Source organism: Grammomys surdaster, unplaced genomic scaffold (genome assembly GCF_004785775.1).
Source record: "Grammomys surdaster isolate TR1022 unplaced genomic scaffold, NIH_TR_1.0 172, whole genome shotgun sequence".
NCBI classification, from domain to species: Eukaryota; Metazoa; Chordata; class Mammalia; order Rodentia; family Muridae; genus Grammomys; species Grammomys surdaster.
Window position 1 is genome coordinate 4,089,133 of NW_021604620.1, and position 24,025 is coordinate 4,113,157.

General features: G+C 46.5%; 2 protein-coding genes and 1 long non-coding RNA gene across 4 annotated transcripts in view; 2 read left to right on the forward strand and 1 right to left on the reverse strand.

Annotated features, from left to right (window-relative positions):
- Window positions 1-396: 396 nt before the first annotated feature.
- Myd88 (MYD88 innate immune signal transduction adaptor) lies at window positions 397-4,589 on the forward strand. The gene is made up of 6 exons (XM_028767352.1): window positions 397-880; window positions 1,589-1,723; window positions 2,109-2,289; window positions 2,462-2,553; window positions 2,787-2,962; window positions 3,407-4,589. The coding sequence occupies exons 1-5, from the start codon at window positions 553-555 to the stop codon at window positions 2,939-2,941; spliced, it is 891 nt and encodes a 296-aa protein (XP_028623185.1). The 5' UTR covers window positions 397-552; the 3' UTR covers window positions 2,942-2,962; window positions 3,407-4,589.
- A 9,924-nt stretch (window positions 4,590-14,513) lies between these two features.
- Window positions 14,514-17,279, reverse strand: LOC114621176. 2 transcript variants are annotated; one of them, XR_003711396.1, is made up of 3 exons: window positions 17,199-17,278; window positions 16,670-17,095; window positions 14,514-15,000 (listed from the first exon to the last, which is right to left on the reverse strand). It is a non-coding gene; the product is annotated as an uncharacterized LOC114621176 (long non-coding RNA). The 2 variants fall into 2 exon arrangements; XR_003711395.1 differs by having other exon boundaries at window positions 16,670-17,279.
- A 694-nt stretch (window positions 17,280-17,973) lies between these two features.
- The window catches only part of Oxsr1 (oxidative stress responsive kinase 1), an 86,641-nt gene continuing 80,589 nt past the window's right edge, over window positions 17,974-24,025 (forward strand). The window contains exon 1 of the mRNA XM_028767372.1: window positions 17,974-18,340. Within this exon, the coding sequence (XP_028623205.1) occupies window positions 18,271-18,340 (70 nt within the window). The 5' untranslated portion in view covers window positions 17,974-18,270. The remainder of the gene's footprint in view (window positions 18,341-24,025) is intronic.

Here is a 24,025-nt window from a genome sequence, read left to right on the forward strand (position 1 = left end):
TTGAAGACCCCTGGAAGGCAGTGCTGTGTGTCTCAGATAACAAAGGACAGGATGCCCTAAATGGCAATTTTCAGGCAAGGTCGTGGACTTCCCCTTTAAAAAGCAGAGTCACCACAAGTGACCCCAGATGGCTAAAAGTAGACTGAGCCTTCAGGTTACTACTTCCAAAGCCAGTCTGTCTCTTCCCTCCCTATTACCAGAATTTAAATTGCTATACGGAAGGGCTGTAACTCCTTCAAGTCCTAAGAAAGGCTGATTCACCTCACCACGAATAGCCACCACTACCAGATCGCCCAGGACAGGTCGGTGGGCCAAGTCAGATGTCAGAGGCAGTTTTTATAAGTTCTCACACCTTCGAGGGGAGGAGAGCAAAGGTTAGAAACGCAAGTGGATTGACTTTCAGGCTGCGTTGTGGCTCGAGATTCCAGACTCTAGCAAAGGGCGGAGCTTCTCGGAAAGCGAAAGAAGGAGGGGCTGGCAGAAGACTTAAGGGAAGTAGGAAGCTCGACAGGCGAGCGTTCCAGACGGCACCGGGGCCCAGGGTTGCCTGCCATGTCTGCGAGAAGTCCCCGCGTGGGATCCGTGTCCCTGGACTCTTCCATGTTCTCCATACCCTTGGTCGCACTCAATGTGGGAGTGAGACGCCGCCTCTCGCTGTTCTTGAACGTTCGGACGCCGGTGGCAGCCGACTGGACCTTGCTGGCAGAGGAGATGGGCTTCGAGTACTTGGAGATCCGAGACCTGGAGACACGCCCCGATCCCACTCGCAGTTTGTTGGATGCCTGGCAGGGACGCTCTGGCGCGTCGGTCGGCAGGCTACTAGAGATGCTGGCCTTGTTAGACCGTGAGGATGTACTGAAGGAGCTGATGCCCCGCATCGGTGAGGAAACATGCTTTCTGGTCTTGTGCCAATGGTCGACGGCGCTGGTCTTGGCATATTAATCTTGCTTCATTTTTTCTGGGGTGTACTAGGGAGGCAGAGAGTGACAGTCGAATTTTCTTTCGATATGCAGGACAGCATAGGCTCAAAAACCCTGAGGTAGAGAAAGGATGTGAAAAGAACCTAGGCAAAGACCTTCAGTTGGACCAGGAGACAAGATCAGCTTCTCAGTTGTGTCGGGATCAACAGGACAAGTAAGGGACTAAAGCCCCTCTGTTACTCACTGATACTCAGCACAATGCCCCCACCCCCACCACCCACACACAGTGAGGTACACCTTGCTAGATGGGGGTCACCATTCTCACTGAGCACTAACTTGGTGCCTTAGCCCTTCTGACATTCAATCCCCCGCTCCGATTGCCCTGCACCCTACAAGATGTCCAATTTGGCGCCATTCTCTAGAGCCTTAGAAAGGGGAGGTAGGATGAAGGATCAGAGAGGCAGACTGACTTTGGAGTCCTCTCAGATGCCCATTTTGGGAGAGTCAGAAAGGGGGTGATAGTTTGTAGAGCCGTCCATAGCACCAGAGGCTGGAGAAGGCTCAGAGCCCAAGTAGGCCCATGGCACAAAGACAGGATTCTGAGTGAGTGAGTACAGCAGCAGCCTGGGGAACCTGGGGACATTCTACACCCTGTCTCCTCTCCACAGAGGAGGACTGCCGGAAATACATAAAGAAGCAGCAGGACCAGGAGTCCGAGAAGCCCTTACAGGTGGCTAGAGTGGAAAGCAGTGTGCCACAAACAAAGGAACTAGGAGGCATCACCACCCTTGACGACCCCCTGGGTAAGGGCCCAGTATTGTTCCCCTGGGTAGGTGGGCCACAGCCCCAGACATGTGACATGCAGAGGGCGTGGATACTGGAAGCAGATGGATGGAGCTGGGACCTTGGGCAAGCCACTTGTTCTGAGCCTTGGTTTCCCCATCTAAGAAATTGGGATAGTGGCAGTCCTGTCTCAGAGTGGTTCTGAGACTGTAACGGCATGCCTCTATCATAGTTAATCCAGGTCTCATCTGGGAGGGAGTTATCTTTTCACTGGCAGGAAGGGCTTGTGTATGACATCACTTTGGGATGGATATAGGCCCAGGTTCCCTTGATGGAAGACTTCAGGTTGGGGTCTTTCCAGCCTTCTGCAGAAGGCTGATTGTTTCCCTTGTCCCCTGTCCTCAGGACAAACGCCGGAGCTTTTCGATGCCTTCATCTGCTACTGCCCCAGTGATATTGAGTTTGTGCAGGAGATGATCCGGCAACTAGAACAGACAGACTATCGGCTTAAGTTGTGCGTGTCTGACCGTGACGTCCTGCCAGGCACCTGTGTCTGGTCCATTGCCAGCGAGCTCATTGAGAAAAGGTCAGTTAGGCATCAAAGAGGGTAGGTGGGTGACTGCGTGAAACCTAGAAGTCCAGATGCTAGGACTCTCCTACTAGCTGGGCTCTGACCAGCCTGGGTTAATGTGGTCCTTCCTAACACCATCCTCTGAAGGAAGTCATTGCAGTGCCTGAACTCTGCCACTCTCCCTCAGGTGTCGCCGCATGGTGGTGGTGATTTCTGATGATTATCTACAGAGCAAGGAATGTGACTTCCAGACCAAGTTTGCTCTCAGCCTGTCTCCAGGTAAGCTTAGATCTGCTTTGGTCAAAGAGAGCGAGGAGGTATAACCTTAAGATTTTCCTTAGTCCAGGAAAGCACTCCAGATCTCTGAGGATGTACCTGTGTACTCCTTTATGTAATGGATACGTACCATGGGCATGGTGATGGTGAGCTGGTGTTAGCCTGTGCTTTAGTGACTGATCCTGCCCCACCACAGAGCCCCACTTGGTCCTAATACCACATTGTTTGGCCTGCAGGTGTCCAACAGAAGCGACTGATCCCTATCAAATACAAGGCGATGAAGAAGGACTTTCCCAGTATTCTGCGGTTCATCACTATCTGCGACTATACCAACCCTTGCACCAAGTCCTGGTTCTGGACCCGCCTCGCCAAGGCTTTGTCCCTGCCCTGAAGATGACCCTGGGAGCCCTAGGTCTGTCAGTCTGTCTGTGATTTTCTGCTTGCCTCCTCTGACATTGTAGGGGGGGAGCTTGTGGTCCATTCATCTCTAGACATCTGCAGTAGCCAGATGACATCATCTGGACAGCATCTCTCAAGTCCTTATGGAACTAGTGACTGCAAGTCACTATTCCCTGCCAGGTTGCCAGCCAGCACAGTGTCTGTCAGGGATGAATGAGTCTGAGTGGAAGACTAGTTGAGCTACATCGCAGCCAACTTTGACCTCAGTGTCTCCTCCTGAGAAACAGGATATGGAGATCAGGCAGGGAAATGGTGAGGCACTGTTCTGGCTATCCTAGAAGACACAGTCTGGGCTGAAGGGAGGCTAAAGGACCACATACTGGCTGTTAAAGGGACCACAGGCTTGCCAGGACAGCTTCCATCTGTCCACTCTAAACTCCCTTTCCTCCTCCCACAGGGCAGAGGTGAAGATGAGCTGCCTGGAGCCAGATTCTCTGATGCTGTCTCGTCTGCATCTTTGGCTGCCCTCAGGCTCAGCCCATGTTCAGTGGTGGCTGGTCTGAGCAACTGGGACTGCCTTTCACTCCCACTCACCCATGCCTATGCACACATCTCAGTTTTGCCTTGCTTGAGGTGGGATCCTGTCCTCTGACATGCCTATGAGCTGGGTCACTAGGACCACAAGGACAATGTCATCAGGGAAGCTTCCTCCCTGGCTCACCAACATGAAGACTTTCTACCAACTTTCTGTACCTCAATTACTTGCTTTGTTAACAAGCAGCAAACACACACACAAAAAAACATTCCATCCCCAGTGGCTGAAGGCACGTGGCCCCATATAGTCTTGTTCATGTAGATGCGTGTAAGTACACATGTGCTCCCTCACGTACACAGGCATCTGCATACATGTGTTTCCTTTGGGACAGTTCCCAAGAATAGCTGAGTGGAAGAATTCTACTATCAAGGGGACTTGGCCATCTCCCTGCACAAAAATGGGGTGCCTTTGCTACAGTGCCTATAGTTCCAGCATTTGGGAGATAGAGGCAGGAGAATCAGGAGTTCAAGGTAATCCTGGGCTGCACACCATGTTTAAGGTCAACCTGGGCTACATGAGAACCTGTCCCCACCCCCAGCCCCCAAAAGAAGAAAAAGATGAGGGCACTGTTGATTTCTCCTCTCTTTTCTCAAGTCGTTGAAAGCAAAGTCTGAAAAGGCCCCAAACGCATTTGGGCCTTTAGCAAACTGAAGATAAAAAAGGAGAAGCTGTTCAGCGTCACCCCACAGACCAGCTGCAGGCTCAGCTATTTTCTTCCAAGAAGTACGCTTTGCATATTTCTCTCAAGTTCTCCAGCACAGAGACAATGTCTTGGTCTCTCTCAGGACACACCCCAGGGTCCTGAGTCCCAAAGAAAATGGGTTTCCCCTCAGTGTCTGGGAGAGGAATGGAGGCCTCTTTGTACAATCTCATGGGGGCATTTCAATGCTTGATATCGAGCATTTTAAAGCAGCCTGGGCAAAGTATCTCCTACACCTGTTTTATAGGTTTTATGGGAATATCAATAGAGAGAAAGGCTCATGTTTGTACTTTGTACTTCTATATGTGAAATTTATAATAAAAAGTATTTTATTTTGAGAAAGTGTACTTGTGACTGTATGTGTGTTAAGGTATTTGGAAGCAGAGAGGTAGGCTATGAGTTTGTACTGTAAGAGAAGCCTCTCTATAATGTGGTGTCTCCTGTGGCTTCCAGATGGCTGAGTCTCAGCCTCATGGGCTCCAGCTTCAGCAGTGGCCATTTGGAGCCAAAGGTATCATCCTCAGCTCCAGAAACCTGCTTCCACCCAGCAGCCTGAGTCTTTCTTAGCTTAAACTATATCCTGGCCCTGGTATGCAGTGTCAGGGATTGAACCCAGGGTCAAACGGTGTCATCTGAGCTGTATTCTCAGAACACCATCTATCCTTTGATTATGGTGTCACACATACCCAGCCATTGGATGGCCAAGTGCTATACACACAACACTGATGTTACCTTTGTAGTCTTCGGATAGGAGGAGAGTAAGAACTAAGAGTAAGTATGAGTAGTGTAAGAACTTCGATCACCTTTCCAACTTCCTCAAGACCTGTAATTATGCCAACGTAAAAAGTTTTAGAGCCAGGTAAGGTAGTATGCCTATGGTTCTAGCTACTTGTGAGACTGAGGCAGGAGGACTGTTTGAGCACTACAGTTTAGGAAACATAGGGCATTCTGTCAGAAAAAAAGGGTTTAAAAGTTGTTGACTTTTTTTTTTTGAGACAAAGTCTCTCTATGTAGGTCTGGCTGTCCTAAAACTTGCTATGTAGATCAGACTGGCCTCAAACTCACAGAGATCTCTGCCAGCCTCTGCCTCCCGAGTGCTGGAATTAAAGACTTATGTGTCACCACACCCAGTACTTTAATTTCTAAAGGAACATTTGTTGTTTCTGCATCTCTAAAATACATGTATTTCCAATCACCACTGCATTTCAGAAACTTGCTCTTTTGAGGATCTGTTTGCTCCATGAGGCCAGACCAAGGCAGACAATAAAAGCCAATCATGCTCTGATCTAAAGGAAATTAGGTTGCAGTAAAAGAAGCAAGACACAAAAGCAGGAAAGTCAGAACCACCCAGGAACCAGGTAGTGGAGCCCTGGGCAGCAGGTATGCCGGCCGGACCAAAGGTATGTATCCTCCATGTCCTGAAGACGGGGCTCTGAAAGCGGGGGTGGGGTGGGGGGTGGGGGGGGAGACAAGGCAAACCCTAAGCTGGGAGAAGTACTAAGGGAAAGATCTAAGTGAGAGGCACATGTAGGATGGAGAATAGACCTCAGGCTGCAGCAGGGCCCTGGCTTCGGTGCAGGCAGGCTGTAGGGAGTGCTAGACTGAGTCCGGTTGGGAGGAACAGAGGAGTGGCTGCCTGTAAGGTGCATCGGGCAGGTGGAAGGGCAGGGTTGTTGCATCTGCTTTCAGGAAGCTGCTTGAAGGAGGATGAGAACGGAAGTGGTGGTGAGCTGGCCGTGGCTCCGTGGTCCCCTCGCTTCCTCTTTCCTTGGATCACACCCAACTGGCCTCATTCTCGAACATCCAGGATTGCTGCACATCTCGGTTTTGAGGCAGCCGAATTTCAGTTGCTACATGTGGAAGGTTTCCACTCGACTGTCCTACTTTGAAGCCTGGCTACTGACCCCTGAGCCAGTAGCATCAACATCACCTTCCCTGTTTGATATGAGGCCTTTCTATGTTGGGAGGTGGTACTGGAAAGATAATTTATCAGGATGCCAGTGCTTTTTAATCTCTTAAAAGACTTTTTATTTTATGTATATGAGTATTTTGTTTGCATGCTTGCACGTATATCACATGCATGCCCGGAATCCACAGAGGTCAGAAGAGGATGTTGAAACCCTTGGAACTTGAGTTATAAATAGTTGTCAGCCACCAAAGGTTGTGGGTGCTGGAAACTGAATGTGGGTCCTCTCCAAGAGCAACAATCGCTCTTAACCACTGAGCCAACTTTCCAGCCCAGAATTCCAGCACCTGAGAGTCCTTAGGTGTCAGGATCCAGCCACCACACAGGATCAGAGTTCTCAACTGGAAACAGGGAAATCTGGAAGGCACGTAATAAACAGACACAGACTGCTTTTTGGATACAAACTGACAGGCAACTTTTCAAGGCTTAAAGCTGCTCTCGCTTCTCTCTCTCTCTCTGCTCTGCTTTTGTTTTTTCCTCACTCACTCGCTCACCGGCAGCTTGAAGCTGCATACACTCTATATTCTCTTGTGTGCATTTCCTTTCTCGGACTCCCACATTCCTACACACCTCTGTGTGTTCCCCTTTCACTCACACACACTCTTCACACACACACCACACACACTCTTTCACTCACACACACACTCTCCATACACACCTCACATTCTCTCTTCACTCGCTCTTTACATGCTCACTGGTCTTTGTCTTCCTTTAGTCTTTTATTGATACTACAAAAGCAGGTAGGAAAAAAAAAAGACATTGTGTAACTATTGCCAAAGCAAATTCAAAAGACTAACCACATCCCACAAAGAATCAAGAATTACAATTGTTCCCCAAAGTTTCAAACTTCTCTTATTCCCAGGCCTTTGGCCAAAATAATGATAATTGCAAACTTACCATTATTTAAACTTTAACTTCTAACTTATTATACTTCAGAGCTCCGAGCTCCAAGGTCAACTACTTGCATGTTCCTGTGAAGCTCTAATGATAAATGACATGGGGAAAACGGCCAGGCAGCGGCCAGAGACAAGTTAACCAACTTCTGCTAGCTTTCTACTTCTGTACATTGCACATACTGACTCTCCCAAGAGTCTCAGTTTTTTGACTTAGTTTTACTAATATGTAATTTTATGCATTCTATACTTGCTTATCCAGGAACTACTCTTTTTTTTTTTTCGGTTGTTCGAGACAGGGTTTCTCTGTGTAGCCCTGGCTGTCCTGGAACTCACTTTGTAGACCAGGCTGGCCTCGAACTCAGAAATCCGCCTGGCTCTGCCTCCCAAGTGCTGGGATTAAAGCCGTGCGCCACCACTGCCCGGCGCACTACTCTTAAATGTTGTATAAAGCTTATTTCATAACTTCAGTAGTTTTTTTCCCTTTCTTGGGGTCCCAATATTGGCTCTATTTCATTTTCTAATAATCTCTTCAAACCTTCTTTGCAAGTCAAAGGTTAATCTGGAACTACCATTGTGCAGTTATTGCATTGTTTCCAAGATGAGAGCACACAGCATGCACCTGGACCATTAGGACTGTGCAGTGCTGTGACCCATGCCTCAATTTTTAATTGTTTAAGAATCATTACATCAAGGAACATCTAATTTCACAGAATTCACCAGAGCAGAAGGAGAAAGAAGTAAGAAAGTCAGATATAATAGAATAATTATGTACACCAAGGCCAACTGAAAAGCCATCACGCACAAATGAAATCTATACAGCTGTTGTTCAGGGCTAAGATTAGGAGAAATGGGAACAACTGTTTTTTACAAAGAGCTGCCGCAGGCTACTGAGATGTCTCCATCCCGGCCTGCTGCTGGTAGTCCCTGTCATAATATGCTGTCCCCAACATCTGACCAGCATTCCTGAGGTTCTATGCTCACTCTCAGTATGAGTAAATAGAGAGGGGATTTCCTTTTTTCAAGTTGCTTTTTTTTCCTCACAGATTTTTATCTCAGCACTGAGTTAGGGTTTTACTGCTGTAAACAGACACCATGACTAAGACATCTCTCTCTCTCTCTCTCTCTCTCTCTCTCTCTCTCTTCACTCTCTTTTTGATGTTTTGATTTTTTTATTGGCATTTTCTTTATTTCAAATGTTATTCCCTTTCCTGGTTCCCCCCAAATCCCCTATTCCATCTCCCTCTCCCTGCTTCTATGAGAGTGCTCCCCTACACACCCACTCCTGCGCCTCCCCTTCCTGGCATTCCCCTAGACTGGGCATTGAGCCTTCACAGGATCAAGGACCTCTCTTCCCAATGATGCTCAACAAGGCTATTCTCTGCTACATATGCGGCTGGAACCATGGGTCACTCTATGTGTACTCCTTGGTTACTGGTTTAGCCCCTAAGAGCTCTGGGGGTTCTGGTTGGTTGATATTGTTGTTCTTCCTATTGGGTTGCTAACCCTTTCAGCTCCTTCAGTCCTTTCTCTAACTCCTCCATTGAGGACGCCATGCTCAGTTCAATGGTTACCTGTGAGCATCCGCCTCTGTATTTGTTAGGTTCTGGCAGAGCCTCTCAGGAGACAGCTATATCAGGCTCCTGTCAGCAGGCACTTCTTAGCATCCACAGTAGTGTCTGATTTGGTAACTGTATATAGGATGGATCCCCAGGTCGGGCAGTCTCTGGATGGCCTTTCCTTCAGTCTCTGCTCCTCACTTTGTCTCTGTATTTGTTCCCATGAGTATTTTTTCCCCTTTCTAAGAAGGACAGAAGCACCCAAATTTTGGTCTTCCTTTTTCTTGAGTTTCATGTGGTCTGTGAATTGTATCTTAGGTATTCCGAGCTTTTGGATTAATATCTACTTACCAGTGAGTGCACACTATGTGTGTTTTTTTGTGATTGGGTTACCTCACTCAGAATGATATTTTCTAGTTCTATCAAGGATTTTGCCTAAGAATGTCATGAATTCATTGTTTTTAATAGCCGAGTAGTACTCCATTGTGTAAATGTACCACATTTTCTGTATCCATTCCTCAGTTGAAGGACATCTGGGTTCTTTCCAGCTTCTGGCTATTATAAATAAGGCTGCTATAAACATAGTGGAGCTTATGCCCTTGTTATATGTTGGAGCATCTTTTGGGTATATGCTCAGGAGTGGTATAGCTGGGTCCTAAGGCAATACTATGTCCAATTTTCTGAGGAAACACCAGACTGATTTCCACAGTGGTTGTACATAAGTGTACATATAAGTGTATCCTTATAAGGCAACGCTTATAAGTATAACATTTAATTGGGGCAGGCTTACAGGTTCAAAGATTCAGTCCATTATCATTTAGGTGGGAGCATAGTGCTGGAGGAGCTGAGAGTTCTGCATCTTCATCTGAAGACTGCTAGGAGACGACTGGCTTCCAGGCAGCTAGGAGGAGAATCTTAAAGCCCACGCCCACAAGGACACATTTCCTCTAACAAGGCCACACCCACTCCAGCAAGGCCACACCTCCTGATAGTGCCACTCCTTGGACCAAGCATATTCAAACCACCACACTGAGAGAAATAAGTAATGCAGTAGGCTCCACAGTGATTCCAGATGGAGAAGCTCTGACCCATACGTCAGCATCAACATTCTTCTTCAGGCTGTGTATTCTCAACACTAGGTCCCACCTTCTGAGTACATGACTTGGCCAAGTCATATACCCTAACTATGGTCAATGAAGCCTTGGGAAGATTCCAGGGTGCTGAACACAAAAGGCTGAGTTCTGGGGCCTTGGAGCACAGACGTGTGAAATGGAGGCGAGCTGGTGGCAGCACTTGGGATCCCTGTGTCAAGCCTTGCTGCTTGAGTTTTCAGACATATAAACCAGCAAATGCTTCACTTGTTTAAAGAAGTCTAGGCAATGTGCAAATCATGAAGTTTCTCTGTATCTCTTCCTCTTGTCGTCCATTGAGCTCTATGCCTCAAGATACTGACGGGACCTTGGAAGACTGTGGGTCCCCTGATTCTCTGGTTTGTTGATGGGCCAGCACCAGCAGATTCAAACAAAGGAGGAGAATGCAGAGGTATTTACATATCACTTGGCTCTCCTATCCAGGGACTACTGATGACTGGTCTTCATCAAAGATCACACTTCAGGTGCTTGCCCATCACCTGCTCCTCTGCTTCTAGAAGTCCTCATCCTCGGATCATTTGGGTTTTTCCAGATCAGCCAGCTTGGAGGGGTTATACTCGACCCTTGGTCTTCCTTTGTCCGGCCTGCCCTTGGCAAATAGCTCCCTTGCCAAACTTTTCTCAAGTTATCTACCTTGATGGTGTCATTTATTTCTCATTGGTACCTGACGCAGTAATTGGTACTGGGAATGGGCTGAAGATGGGATTCTGGAATGGAGCTGATCACATATGTTCCATTGGAAAGTGATGACCTGGTAATCCACAGGAAGCATCATCATCAAAGAAACTAAAGACTATACCAGAGGTACAGGTGGTGGGTAAGTCAGCCTATCTGAGCACCAGCGCCAGGAGCTACCTGCTACACTGATCCATCAAGTTGGACTGGTACCTCAGGCTCCCATTGTGCAATGGAAGTGTTATATGCTGAGCTTGTCCAAAGGCACAGGGAAGTCTTCTTACCCACAATCCCACTGCCTATGTCTCCACCTGTGCCTTTAAAGGAACATGCTTTATCAGTCAGTGGAGGAAAAGAAACATGGGTTTTATTCAGAGAGGAATCTGACAGTTCTTGCATGTGGCCTCCTATGGAGTGGGTTGAGAAGCCAGCAATGGAGGGCTGACTTTGGTGGACAGCATTGCTTCAGGTGGAGATCCAGTGTGGGATGTAAAACCATGGCAGGAAGTTTGGGAAGGTAGAGCAGGTTGAGACCCAGATACTCAGTGTGGCCTAAGTCTGCAAGAGAGCTGACAGCTGCCTAAGCCTCAGATGTGTGCCCACTGAATCTCTGAGGCTCAGCCTGCTCTCCCTTACCAAGCATCCTGGCATGATTTTCTGTCCCACAGTCCAGATCTGATTTACTCATGGGTAGTGACAATGGGTAGGTATGTCAGCTGCTCAGGGATTCAGAAAGGACAGATGCACAAAGACCAAAGACAAGGAGGGCAAGAGGAAAAGGTCTGTAGATGGATTGTTCACAGTGTCCCACTTAGATGCTCGTCTAGTGGCATTTCTTGGGGAAGACTCTCAGGCATCAGGAGAGTAAGTTGGACGACTCTACCTGGAGACATCAGCTGGCCTCATTCTCAGATGTGCTAGTACTTGTTGTTAGGTCCATTTACAAAGAGATCATAGTGCCAGGGGAAGGGACCGTGATGGCATTACCACATAGATTTCTCTTTGGTTAAAGAGGTGGACATTGGATCAGAAGCAAATAAGGGGGACTGGAGAGATGGCTCAGCGGTCTAGAGCACCATTGTTCGTGTGGAGGATCCAGGTTTGATTTCCAGCATACACACGGTGGCCCAACCATCCATAACTTCAGTTCCAGGGAATTCAATCATCTCTTATGGCCTCTGTGGGCCAGATACATGGTGCACATACATACATGCAGCCTTTCAGATACCCATACATATAAAAAATAAAGTTAATGAGTCTTAAGAAAAAGGAATAAAAGGATAGATTTTGGTAGGTTAGGAAGGAAACGAGCAAGATATTCCGATAAGGAGCAATCTGGAAGAGTTAGCTTAATCTTAAGGACAGTTGTTTTTCTGAGGTGAAGTCATGGGAGTTGAGTCCTGAAGAGTTTAGGGAAGATCCCCTCACAGTTCCCCTATAGAGGGATGAGAAAATGTGAAGGCTCTGAGCAGAGAAGGGACTGGATAAGGACTAGAAGGCAGGCCCTCGTGGATCTCAGGGACCTAGAAGAAAGGTCCTCATGCACCACAGGGACCTAGAAAGAAGGTCCCCATGCATCTCAGGAACCTTCTCATTTTGTTTTATTTATTTATTTATTTGTTTATTTATTTATAATTTTTAAAAATATTTATTTATTTAATGTATGTGAATACACAGTCATTCTCTTCAGACACACCAGAAGAGGGCATAAGAGCCTATTACAGATGGTTGTGAGCCACCATGTGGTTGCTTGGAATTGAACTCAAGACCTTTGGAAGAGCAGTCCGTGCTCTTTACCGCTGAACCATTCCTCCAGCCCCATTTTGTTTTATTTTATCTAAGAGTTTCTTGTGTAAGTCAAGCCTTGAACTTGCTGTATAGACAAGAACTTTGAACTTCTGATTGTTCTGCTCCAGTGTAGGGATTAGAGAGCCGTACCAGCTGGTGTTGTGTCAACTTGACACAGCTAGAGTCATCAGAGAGTCTTAGTTGATCCTCCATGAGATCCAGCTGTAGGGCATTTTTTTCTATTAGTGATCAGTGGGGGAGGGCACAGCTTACTGTGGGTGGTGCTGTTCCTGGGTGGTGCTGTTCCTGGGCTGGGGGTCCTGGGTTCTATAAGTAAGCAGGCTGAGCAAGCCAGGGAAAGAGAGCCTGGGGGAGCAAGCCCGTGAGCAGCATCCCTCTGTGGCCTCTGCATCAGTTCCTGCCTCCAGGATCCTACCCTGATTTCTTTCAGTGATGAACAGTGATGTGGACGTGTAAGCCAAATAAACCCTCCCCTCTACAACGTGTTTTTTGGTTGTGGTGTTTTGTCCCAGCAACAGAAACACTGAGACAAGGGCTGTGCTACCATGCCTGGGCTCCTCTGTCTGTCTGTTTGATAGTGCTTAGGTTGTTCCTACCTTCGTTGAAGAGTCCTTTAAGCTATTTTTATATGACTGTGGTATATTTCTGCTGCTATACAGTACCAGTTATCTTGATAGTTTCACATTTTACTTGTGTGGTTTCCTTACTTCCTCATTCTTTAAAATGTTGCTGTAGGTATTCTTGGATATGTTGCTTAAAATACATGCACAAGAGTTCATCTTGGTTGTAGACTGTACAGTGGAGTTTGGGGTTCGGAGCAGAAGCATGGTTTTTTCTTTGTCAAGATAATCAAACTGTTTTTCAAAAGTCTTCCATCAACTCACATTCCAATTAGTCAAGGATGATACACACACCCACACACACGCACACACACTTAAAGCCAGTGTCTCAGTCAGCCCATCCCATCCCGTCCCGTCCCGTCCCATCCCGTCCCGTCCTGGAACTTGCTATATGCTGCTGTGATTAAAAATGGTCAAAAAGCAACTTGGAGAGGAGATGGTTTATTTGTCTTAGAGTTATTATCATGGAGGGAAGCCAATGTAGGAACTCAAGACAGGAATCTGGGGGCAGGAACAGAAGCAGAGGCCATGGGAATGATGCCACAGTAAACAACACAATGAGGTTTGCTTTATTATCTCTTGAGATGGTCTCATGTCAGCCAGGCTGACCATGCATTCACTTATGTAGCTGAGGGTGACCTTGCCCTCTCACCTCCACTTCTCAACTCTGGGATTACAAGAATCTGTCACCATGGCCAGCTTGTTGTTGTTGTTTTTTTTTTAGACTTATTTATTTATTTTATGCATGTGAGTACACTACCATTGCTCTCTTCAGACACACCAGAAGAGAGCACCAGACTCCATTACAGATGGTTGTGAGCCATCATGTGGTTGCTGGTTGCTGGGAATTGAACTCAGGACCTCTGGAAGAGCAGTCAGTGCTCTTAACCACTGAGCCATCTCTCCAGCCCCATGCCCAGCTTTGAAGTAGATTTATATATTTGTTTTTGAGCACAGTGAATATAGGGTGCATGAGAATGAGTTCCTGAAAGTAGGAGTGGCACAGAGGGAGAAGTAGGTTTTAAGGCCTCCTAAACCTGTAGCAGGTACTGTTTGCAACCCTGACGGCACCTAGGAAGCGGCCGCCCACTTGTTTCCCATTTTGTGTTCAATTAGCCTGAACTAATTAAGCTTCTGTGGCGCAAGGCTGGAAGAAGCTGGCATTCCTCTCTAGTTCAGAGCCCAGTGTGATGCTGAGAGTCCACTGTGGGGACGGACACATTATTTCTCCCCATGCAATCCCCTTTACACCTACCCTGCATTTCCAAAGTGTCTGTCCCTGTGGACATTTGTGATCTGAACTCACCAAGATGGCAGTCCCTCATTAGGCTCCAGATTCCTAGCTTATGTGTGTTCATGTGGTTAATCAACAAACACTGTGACCTAACATGTTCTTTTGTAGGATGTCATGCCAAACACACAGCAGCGAGTACACCAGAGTGGGGTATGGTTATTGTCTCTTCTCATCAGAATGGATGACATCACATTGCGTGTGACGTAATAAGGACTCTATGGGAGGGATAGATCCAGCAGTCTATAATTGGTCCCTGGCCTTATAGGGAATTGAGAAAAACAGCTCACGACAGAGACATAACATTGTGCTTTAAAAAAATATATTCATAGGGGTGGGGCTGTAGCTTAGTGGTTCAGTGCCTACCCAGGATTTGTGAAGTCTTAGGTTCAATCCCTGGTACTGCCAGAAAGGGGAAAAAATCAGATTCCTTACAGGGGTTACCCACTAATTTCTATACTTCAAAAGCAGTTTTACTTAAGCCTATAAGCCTTGAATTCCTATAATTACATAACTACGTGCTGATTATCCAAGACATCACTGGTCTTGAAATCTGTCTTTCCTTCTCCATTCTTCGGGTACTAATGGCAATACTCAGGACAGGCAGCTGCTTAAGTGAGATAGCGTGGATATTCTTTTACATCTGGTTTCTCAGTCCAGGGATAGATGGTGTTAGGTCATCTTCTTTGGCCTGTTGCAGAGTTTATTTTCTGAGAGTCTTGATACGTGAAACACATCTGCAGCTGCCTGCGTGCTCTCTGACTCCACAAGAATGCTTTTCCAGGCACTGAGCTGTGGAGAATTGTGGGAGAGTTAGCACTGTAAGGGCAAAGATATTCCTGGTTAATAGCTCACCTTTCTTTTCCCCTCCTCTCTTGTGGTCCTGAGGATTGGCCTTCTTGAATGCTAGGCTAGTAAGAACTCTACTGTCAGCCACACTCTCAGCCTCTTCCTTGTCTCTGGTCTCTTAATTCAACAATTTTGAGATATGTTCTCTGGTTTATTTTATTGCTTGCCTGCTTCCTTCCTTCCTTTCTTCCCCTAGACAGTTTTTCGATGTGCAGCCCTGGTTGTCCTGGAACTCACTCTGTAGATCATGCTGGTTTGGAACCCAAGAGATCTGTCTGCCTCCATCTCCTGAGTTGAGTGCTGGGAATAGAGACATGTGCCATCGCTGTCTGGCTGTGTTCCGTGGTATTTTAGGTTACACTCAGAAGAATGAAGCCCATCACCTACATACACACTAAGCCCTCATTAACACACCCAGCAACAAGTGTCCTTCCCTTCCCTCAACTCGTCCATTCTATGGAGAGCCTCTTCAGGTTGCCCCTAAATAACTTTGCACTCAAATTCTGGTCTCAGAGCCTGATTTGGGAGGAAGGGATCTGAACCCACACAAGGATGCCTTTGAGAATGTGGGAAAAACTGAATTTCCTCCTGTAAAAAATATACCATACTCTCAAGAGACAAGGGTGGGATGTGGTGAACTTTTGATATAAGGATCACGGTCCAGAATCATTCCACATTTTCTTTCCTCTCTTCTTGTAAATGTTTATCAAGGGAGTCACAAGCCTAAGTGGAAGAAAACCATAATTTTTATTTTTTTTTATTTTTTATTTTTGGTTTTTCGAGACAGGGTTTCTCTGTATAGCCCTGGCTGTCCTGGAACTCACTCTGTAGAGCAGGCTGGTCTCGAACTCAGAAATCCGCCTGGCTCTGCCTCCCAAGTGCTGGGATTAAAGGCGTGCGCCACCACCGCCTGGCGATAATTTTATTAATAGTTTTAAAAATACTTAAAACTAACTATTTTAAGTACACTTTACATAGCTGGCTCCCTAACTACTTGCTATCACAGTATATCTTTCTTGTATGGTGCTTTATGGGTTATAATTATTTAGCTATTAACTTATATGCTACTGTTTACTACAAAAACTCCATACTTCAGGAAAAAAAAAAAGAGTGACTAAGTTCCTGATCACTGTTATGACAGTGCTCACATGGAAGATACTTTAAAGGCTGTAGCTTGGGCTTATAGCCTCAAATAGTCAATTCCTGGCTTCCTTGCTCATTAGAATCATGGTATTTTAGCCTCTATTAGGCCAGAGGGAAAGTCAAGGAAAGGAGAAAAAAAATGACTAGATCTGTAGAGGAGGTTCCTGGTCTACTTAATCCACTAAGGTACCTGTATGAGGAGGTAAACCAAGAACAGATTAATGAATGTACTGTAGTGTTATCTAACAATAATTGAGATCAGTATCTTGAATTTCACCATGAAACTGGTAGTTCCTTTTCTTAGGGGAAGGGAAGAAGAGGCAGTCGTAAATTCTAAACTATATTTGTAAATTCTAAACTATATTTAATTTCAAGGTAACGAAAGAAAATTGTAAAGTCTGTCTGTGGTCCACACAGCCCAACAATTCCAGATTATTTTTGGTTTATTGGTCTTTCTATTGGTACACACCTTGAGAATTCCAATCCTTCTCCACTTCCTCTCAATGTTACTTTTACTCTTCTCCTTCCAGCAAAAAGAAGTGTCACCTGCAGTAAATGTGTCACGAGTAGTGGCTGAAACAAATGTCTACAGCAAGACCTTGCACCTTTCCCGAGACTGGAATATTCTGTCTTCTCATTTCCTGTTTGTTGAAATCACCTTAGCCTCTGTAAGGTCTGGCCCAAACGACACCTCTTCCTGAGATGTTCTACAACTTCTATCAACCAGATGTGTTCATGGCCTTCCTACTGGAGAGCTCAGCAGTATTGCTCCGCAGGGCCTGCTCTGAGAGGCGTTCAGCTGAATACCTTCTCCGCAGCGACCCTATCAGGGTTGTTTTAATGTTTTGTTCCACCAAAGCGCGATCTTCTAAGGCCGAGAAAACTGAACTTCTTTCTGTGAGGATGACAAAAGCCATCCTTGAGCTGACCCCCAAGGCGCGTGACAGAAGCCTCATGCAACAGTCAAGGCGCTGTCTGGGCAGAGCCAACTAACTAACCTAGGTCCCCGAGGCAGGTGTTAATTGGCTTTAGACCCGAAGCTGAGAAACGACAGAACCCGCACCCGCCCGGATCCTAGAGGCGGCGCTGAGTACTTCCGCCTTAGAAAAAAAAAATGTCATCACCGGCCGAGCTTCCGGCTCCACTCGGGAACCCGCAAAGACCTTTTATCCTAGTTGGCCGTCGTCCGCGCACCCCACCCGGCCGCTCCCTCGGGTTCTCCACACCCCGGGGCGCGGCTTGCACGTCGGGAGGGTGTGACCGTGACGCCGTGACGTCACCTCAGTGAACTGGGTCCTGAAAGGTTCTGGCGCTCCGGAGGAACGGCGAGTCAAGCTCCTGGAGGCGGGACTAACGTATGACTGATGTCCACATGTCCCAGTTGCCGGTCGCATGCTTCCTCAAACTAACCAATGAATGCAAAGCAGAGACGGCAACGCCCCTCCCTCAGCCGCTAGAGGAAGCTCCTCTCCCTCGGTTTGGCACTCAGTGGCCGCCATGTTTGGTGTGGCTCGTCGTTCTGCGACAGTTTGCTCTCTTTTGGCTTTCAGACGCCCCCAGTGAACTCCTCCACGAGCATTTTCTTCCCTTCAACTATCGACTTCCACTCTCTCCGGCTTCCTTCTCGCTCGCCTCTTGTCCAGCCACACTCAAGATGGCGGCTGGAGGCGGCGGGCCGCGGCCAAGCTTCCCCGGCGTGGTGACGTCAGCGCGCTGCGTGTCGGCAGGTGGAGGGAGAAGGGAAAGTTTGGCCCGTGCTTGGGGTTCGGGTGGAGGGCGGGACGGAGGGGCAGGGCCGGGGAGAAGCTCGTTTCGCGGTGCCGCGGAGGCTGAGGCCGGCTCGTGGGCTGGGCTGGGGACTGCGGGACGCGGAGCCGCAGGAGGCGAGGTCGGCCGCAGCCGCGCGTCCCCGCCTCGGGGCCGCGCTTGACCCGCGCGCCCCGGCGTTGTGCGCCCCAAGGCTGGGCCAAGCGGCGGGTTGGGGGCGGCGGCTGGGCGTGGGAAGGAGCGCGGCGAGGTGACCGGAGAGCTCGGAGCGTGAGGAGCACGGAGCCAGGCGCTGCAGCCGTCATGTCCGAGGACTCGAGCGCCCTGCCCTGGTCCATCAACAGGGATGACTACGAGCTGCAGGAGGTGATCGGTGAGAGCCGAGGGGCGACGCGCGGGGGTTCTGGGCCCGAGCCTTGCTGGGCACTGGTGCGAGGCGTGCGCTTAGGGTGGGGCTTCCTCCGGAGAGACAAGTGTACCTGAGACAGATGCGCCCTGTGCAGAAGAGACATGTGGATGGCCGGCAGGCCTGGTCCAGGCGGCACTGGGGTTCGTGGGCAGAGCCGTGTGGCTGTGGGATTGTGCGGTATGTGTGCTTGAGTCCATCCCTGCATCCACGCGACGCTGCACTAGTTCGCAGGGGCGAAGCTGAGGGAAGCTGCAGGTACCCGGTGCTGAGCAGGTTAGACCCGCCTCTGGCTCCTTACAACTGACTTCTCTGGTCGAAGAGGAGGCAGAAGTCAACTACATAGAAAGAATGAAAAAAAGCGGTAACGGGTCTCGGTAGGTGACCGGAAGGAAATGAGCAAGATTAGTTATAATAAGAAATGATTTGGATAAGTTACGTGATTTTAAGGAAAATTGTTTTCCTGAAGTATAGACTTGTAAGTTGAGCCCTGAAATCTTCGCAGGAAGATCTCCCTTCTCCTTCCATTGAGGAATACGAAAATATGCAGACTCCGAGGAAAAAGTGCTTGATAAGTTCAGGGACCAGAGAGAGGGCACACATTGATCTCAGGGACCTTTGAAGCTATGGTAAAGATTTGGAGTTTCAAGTTGTCTTTGGAGGGCTTCAACCAGGGACCGTGGCTCGCTCCATAAATCTGGTTACTGTGTGCGAAGTGGCCCTGAATAGGGTCTGAGAATACCAGTTGGTCGATACCAAACATGGATTGTCACTCCCAGAGGTGCATAGTGCTTGAGGAGGCTTAGGAGCCGGGGATGAGGGAGAATTTGTAGTGGAGCAGTGATGCAGTGGCCATAGAAATCGAAGGGGATGTGTTTAGTAAAACAAAGGTGTAATCAGCTGACATGAGCAGTTGACATGGCTGTCTACACTGATAGCATCCTGTCTTAAAATTAGTTTTACAGTAGAGACCAGCCAAAAATCCTAGAGCTTTCTTAAAGGTGCCAGTGGTTATTTCACTGTTTGTGTTAAGAAGAACAAAAGCAAAAAGCCACCAAACTTCTTTGTAGGTCTGTGTGTGTGTTTGCATGTGCTCGTGTAAAGGCTAGCTTTTCTCGTTCTTTTTGATCGTTCTCATTAGGTGATCCAGAACTCACCATTTGGCTAGACTGACTGGTTAGTAAGACTCCAGAGTCCTCCTGTCTCTGCCTCGAAGCAACTGGATTTCAGGCTCTTTACAGGATTCCTGGGCCTCACACTTCACATGGGTGCTGGGGATTCAGACTGAGGTGGTTAATGCTTGCTCAGCAAACACTTTACACTGAGCCATTTCCCCAGCCCCCCAATTTTTTTTAAAGGCAGGTCTCAGGTTGCTCAACTTGGCATCAGATTTGCTGTGTAGCTGAGGCTGCTGCCATTTCTCTACATTTCAGCTTCTTTATAGTTTATCCGCCAACCCTGATGGCCTGAGTTCCACTCCTGGGACCCTGGTGTTGGAAGGAGAAGCTTATGGCCTCCTCCTCCACTCCCCACCCTGAAGTGTAATAAAGCATAAAGGATGCCTCATCTTTAAGTCACATCATAAGTCTGTCCTTACTGTATGTTGGGTCTTTGACATGTACTGGTTGAGCTAGATAAGTCTCTGTTTTTGTAAAGATTCTCTTGATTGGTTGTTTCTTGGGACCTTAATTTTTCATAATGAAGGAAGGGTTTAAATGGGAGATTCCAGAATGATATCAGAAAAATAAAGGGGATTCTGTTATTCTGGAAGAGTAACATTGTTCTTTCCTTCTGGTAGGGTGTGCATCCCTCCTGGGTCAAAGGACTGGTTATAGTTATCATCCCTGATGCTTTTGCACTTCAGCTACAAACTCTGAGAGCTGCAAGGGCTGTGGAGATGTAGTGACACTAATTTTGCCCGATGATAATTATAGAACAGGATGTCTGAGTGGGCTGGTAGTTCTGAGAATGGGTTCTCATCCCAGTCAAACTGTGGTCCACAGTTTGTCACAGGTTAAGAATGTCAGTGTGATTTGGTCATCTTTTACACAACAGTCTGCCAGCTGGAGAGATGGCTTAGGAGTTAAGAGCATTTTCTACTCTTCAAGAGGACCTGAGTTTGGTTCCTAGCACCAATATTAGGCGGCTCACAGCTGCCTGTAATAGAAGAAGCTCCAGGAGATCTGATGACTGCTTCAGGCCTCAGGCACCTGCATATACATGACATTTGAATACAGATATGCACATATATACACAAATGCAAAGTAAAAATAAATCTTTTACCTTGAAGTCCAGTCATAACATGATTTTTTCTTTTAGTATGTTTACTGTGTAACCGTCACATCTTTAGATTCTTTCTGTCCTCCCAGTGAGGTTCTTTTGTGCTTCCTGCTCCCAGCCCCAGGCAAACACACATTTATTTTTCCTATCGGTTTGTCTTTTCTGGACATTTTATTTAAATAGGATCCTATAATAATGTGACCTTTGGTATTTGGCTTCTGTCACATAGTACACTATTTTTAAAAGTTTGTGAATGTGTAATTTATATTCCATAAAATAACCTGATTAAAGTATACAGTTCAGTAATATTTTAGTTAATTTACAAAGTTGTTCAGTCATCACCACAATCCAGTTTTAGAACATTTCTCTCATTCCAGAACGATGCCTCATTTCCATTTGCAGTAAGTAACTCCCTAATCCACCCCAGCCCCAGGCAGCTAAAACCTTACTTTATGCCTGTATAGATTTTCCCTCTGGACATTTCATATAGGAGTAATCCTATAATGTGTGCTCCTTGGCATTTGTCATCTCTTACTTTGCATACATGGCTGAGGTTTAACCATGTCCCTCCCATAGCACGAAGTAACAGTTATTCATATAGTTCCTGTGAATGGACAGCAGTTGATGGGTATAGGATTGTTTCTGTTCCTTGGCTGTTTGGAATAAACCTGTTTGTATTCATATCAAGTCTTACTGGACAATGTTTTATTTTCCGTGTAGAAACCCAGGAGTAGAATTACAAGGTCACAATAGTAAGTTCAACTTCTCTCTGTAAACTACCGAAAGTTCTTTCAGAGTGCTTGCACCATTTTACATTCCACTGCTTTGTGTGAGAATTCCCATTTCTCTACAACTTAGCAGACTCCAGTTTGTCTTTTATTGTACGTATGAATGTTTCGTATGTTCAGGGGAGCACCAGGGCCTCACACATGCTAAATGTGTGCTTTGCTGCTGAAGTACATGGCTAGCTAGCCCTGCCTCTCTGGTTATCACTGTTGTGGCAGATGTGAATTGGTGTCTTCCTCCATTTCTCTGAGGACTAATGATGGTGAAGGTCGTCTTCGAGCTTGCTTGTTAGACTGTCACACACTCATCTTGAATTCTTTTACTTGATTTGTACTTTGGCACTTTTTTGAGGTAAGGCTCCCCTCTGGAGCCCAGGCTAGGCTCAATTGGTGGCAGTTTTTTTTTTTTTTCCTTCCCTTCCTCCCTTCTTACTTCCCAGCCTCCCTCCCTGTCCATTTTCCCTTTCCCTTTCTTTCTTTTTTTTCTTTTTTTTTTTTTCTCCCCTGAAACAAGGTCTTACTGTGTAGCTCTGGCTGTCCTGGAACTCCCTATATAGGCCAGACCAGCCTTCACAGAGATCTTCTTGCCTCTGCTTCCCAAGTGCTGGGATTAAATGTATGCTAACATGCTTGGTTCTAGAAATTTTGATTAATTTTTTTAATTAATTTATTTTGAGACAGGCTCTAGCTATGTAGTTCTGACTGGCCTGGGACTTGCCTAGGTACATCAGGCTGTCCTGGAACTTGAGTCTCTTGCCTCTGCCTCCATCTCTGCCTCCAGAGGGTTGGGATTATAGGCCTGAGCCTGGCTAAAAATTTTACATTTTAAGGAAGTTTCTTTTTATATTGATTTTGCTTTTGGTGTAGATATACCTAAGACATCTTTATTAGCCCAATATAGAGATGTTTTGATATTTTCTTTAAGCACTGTGAGTGTAGCTGTGACATCTAAGTCTCTGATACATTTCAAGATTTCTTTTGTATGGTGAGAGATAAAGTAAACTACCTTGTTTTGTACTCAAAGATGTGGAGATGTAGAAGATGAGAGAACAACTTTTTGGAGTCTTCCCTCTTGCTACCTCATTGGTTCTGAGGAGCAGGCTCAGGTCATCAGGTACCTTTACCCTGTGGGCCCTCTCATTGATCCCTTGTTCTCCTTTATGGTAAAACAAGAAATCTGCCCTGGGAACATGTTAAACCAGTTGGAGTTCAGAAGGCTTCCTTTAAAAGAATTTTAATGATATTTTTGGCAAGCTTTAAAGTTTCCAATGTGATTATTGTAAAAGGTGTTAATATCCTCGTGGTAAATCAGTCACTTTGGTAACATTGAAATGGTTTCTAGTCTAGTTTTGCGTGAGAAAATTTCAGTATATTATGGCTGGAGAGATGGTTGAGTAGTTTAGATAGAGCACTTGCTGTAATTCCAGAAGATCCAGGTTCAATTCCCTCAGCTCATGTTTGGAAGCTCACAGCTGCCTGTAACTCCAGCTGCAGGGGATTTGACACCTTATTCTGGCCTCTGTGAGTGTGTGTGCACATACATAAAAATAGAATGTTTAAAAAAAGAATTTCAGCATGGTTATACTGTATTTGATATGTGTGAAAGCAGTTTTAAAATAAGGAATTTGGGATTAGACTAATCTTGCCTTTACCACTTAATAGATTTGTGACTATGGGCACATTTTGTGAAGTTGATTTTTAACATTAGTGTTCTGATGCCAATAGTACCTGTCATGGGGGCTGTTGTTTGGATTGAGAACAGTTGTTTTTACACACTGTTCAGCTTGTGTTAAATCCTTCCTAAAGTAGTTATTATTGTCTATTTTCTTTGTCTTCCTTCTTTTTGTCATTTTTCCCTTTCCTTTTCCTTTTCCCTTTTCTCTTTCTCCCTTTTCCTTTTCTCTCTCTCTCTTTCTCCCTTTCTCTCTTTCTCTCTTTCTCTCTCTTTTTTTTTTTTTTGTGGACAGGGTCTCAAAATAGCCCTAGTTGACCTGGAACTCACTGTGTAGACCAGAGTAGCCTCGAATCCACAGAGAACTATATTCCTCTGCTTCTCCAGAGCTGTGTTAAAAGGCTTGCACCACCATGCCTGACCCCTTTGTCTTATATTTCTCAGATTCTGATATTGCTATGAACCCTGAAATTCTATGTGATTTCAGCTCTTTAAGAAAATTATTTGTGTATGGGAGGGGCTTGGTGGTCTGTGTACATCTGTGTGTGTAGTGGTGCTCATGCCCCCCCAGCTTTTGCACAGGGCTGTGTGTGAACCCAGTCTTCATGTTTGCATATTAGTCACGCTCCCCTCTGAGCTGTTTCTCCAGTCCCATGATTAGAATTGGAATCTTGTAATAAACGTTCTGAATCTGCCTATCAGCTTGCTGCTACATCTCTGCATGTCCCCACTGCCCTATTTCAGGTTTCATTCAAGTTTTGGTGCGTTAGGTGTTTATGCTAGTCAGGGTAATATGTGCAAGGCTCTGCACCATGCATGCTGTTGTTAACACTGCATTATGGTGACAGACAAAAACCAGCCTGTCAGAAACCACCTTGGCAAGGAAGGACTGTGCCATGTGGCTTTTACTATCAT

Excerpts from the sequence above, each read along its gene's own strand:
- Myd88 (XM_028767352.1), top strand. The coding sequence starts at position 553 with ATGTCTGCGAGAAGTCCCCGCGTGGGATCCGTGTCCCTGGACTCTTCC. Across the intron at positions 881-1,588 it reads GGAGCTGATGCCCCGCATCG|AGGAGGACTGCCGGAAATAC; the intron begins GTGAGGAAACAT and ends TCCTCTCCACAG. Across the intron at positions 1,724-2,108 it reads CACCCTTGACGACCCCCTGG|GACAAACGCCGGAGCTTTTC; the intron begins GTAAGGGCCCAG and ends CCCTGTCCTCAG.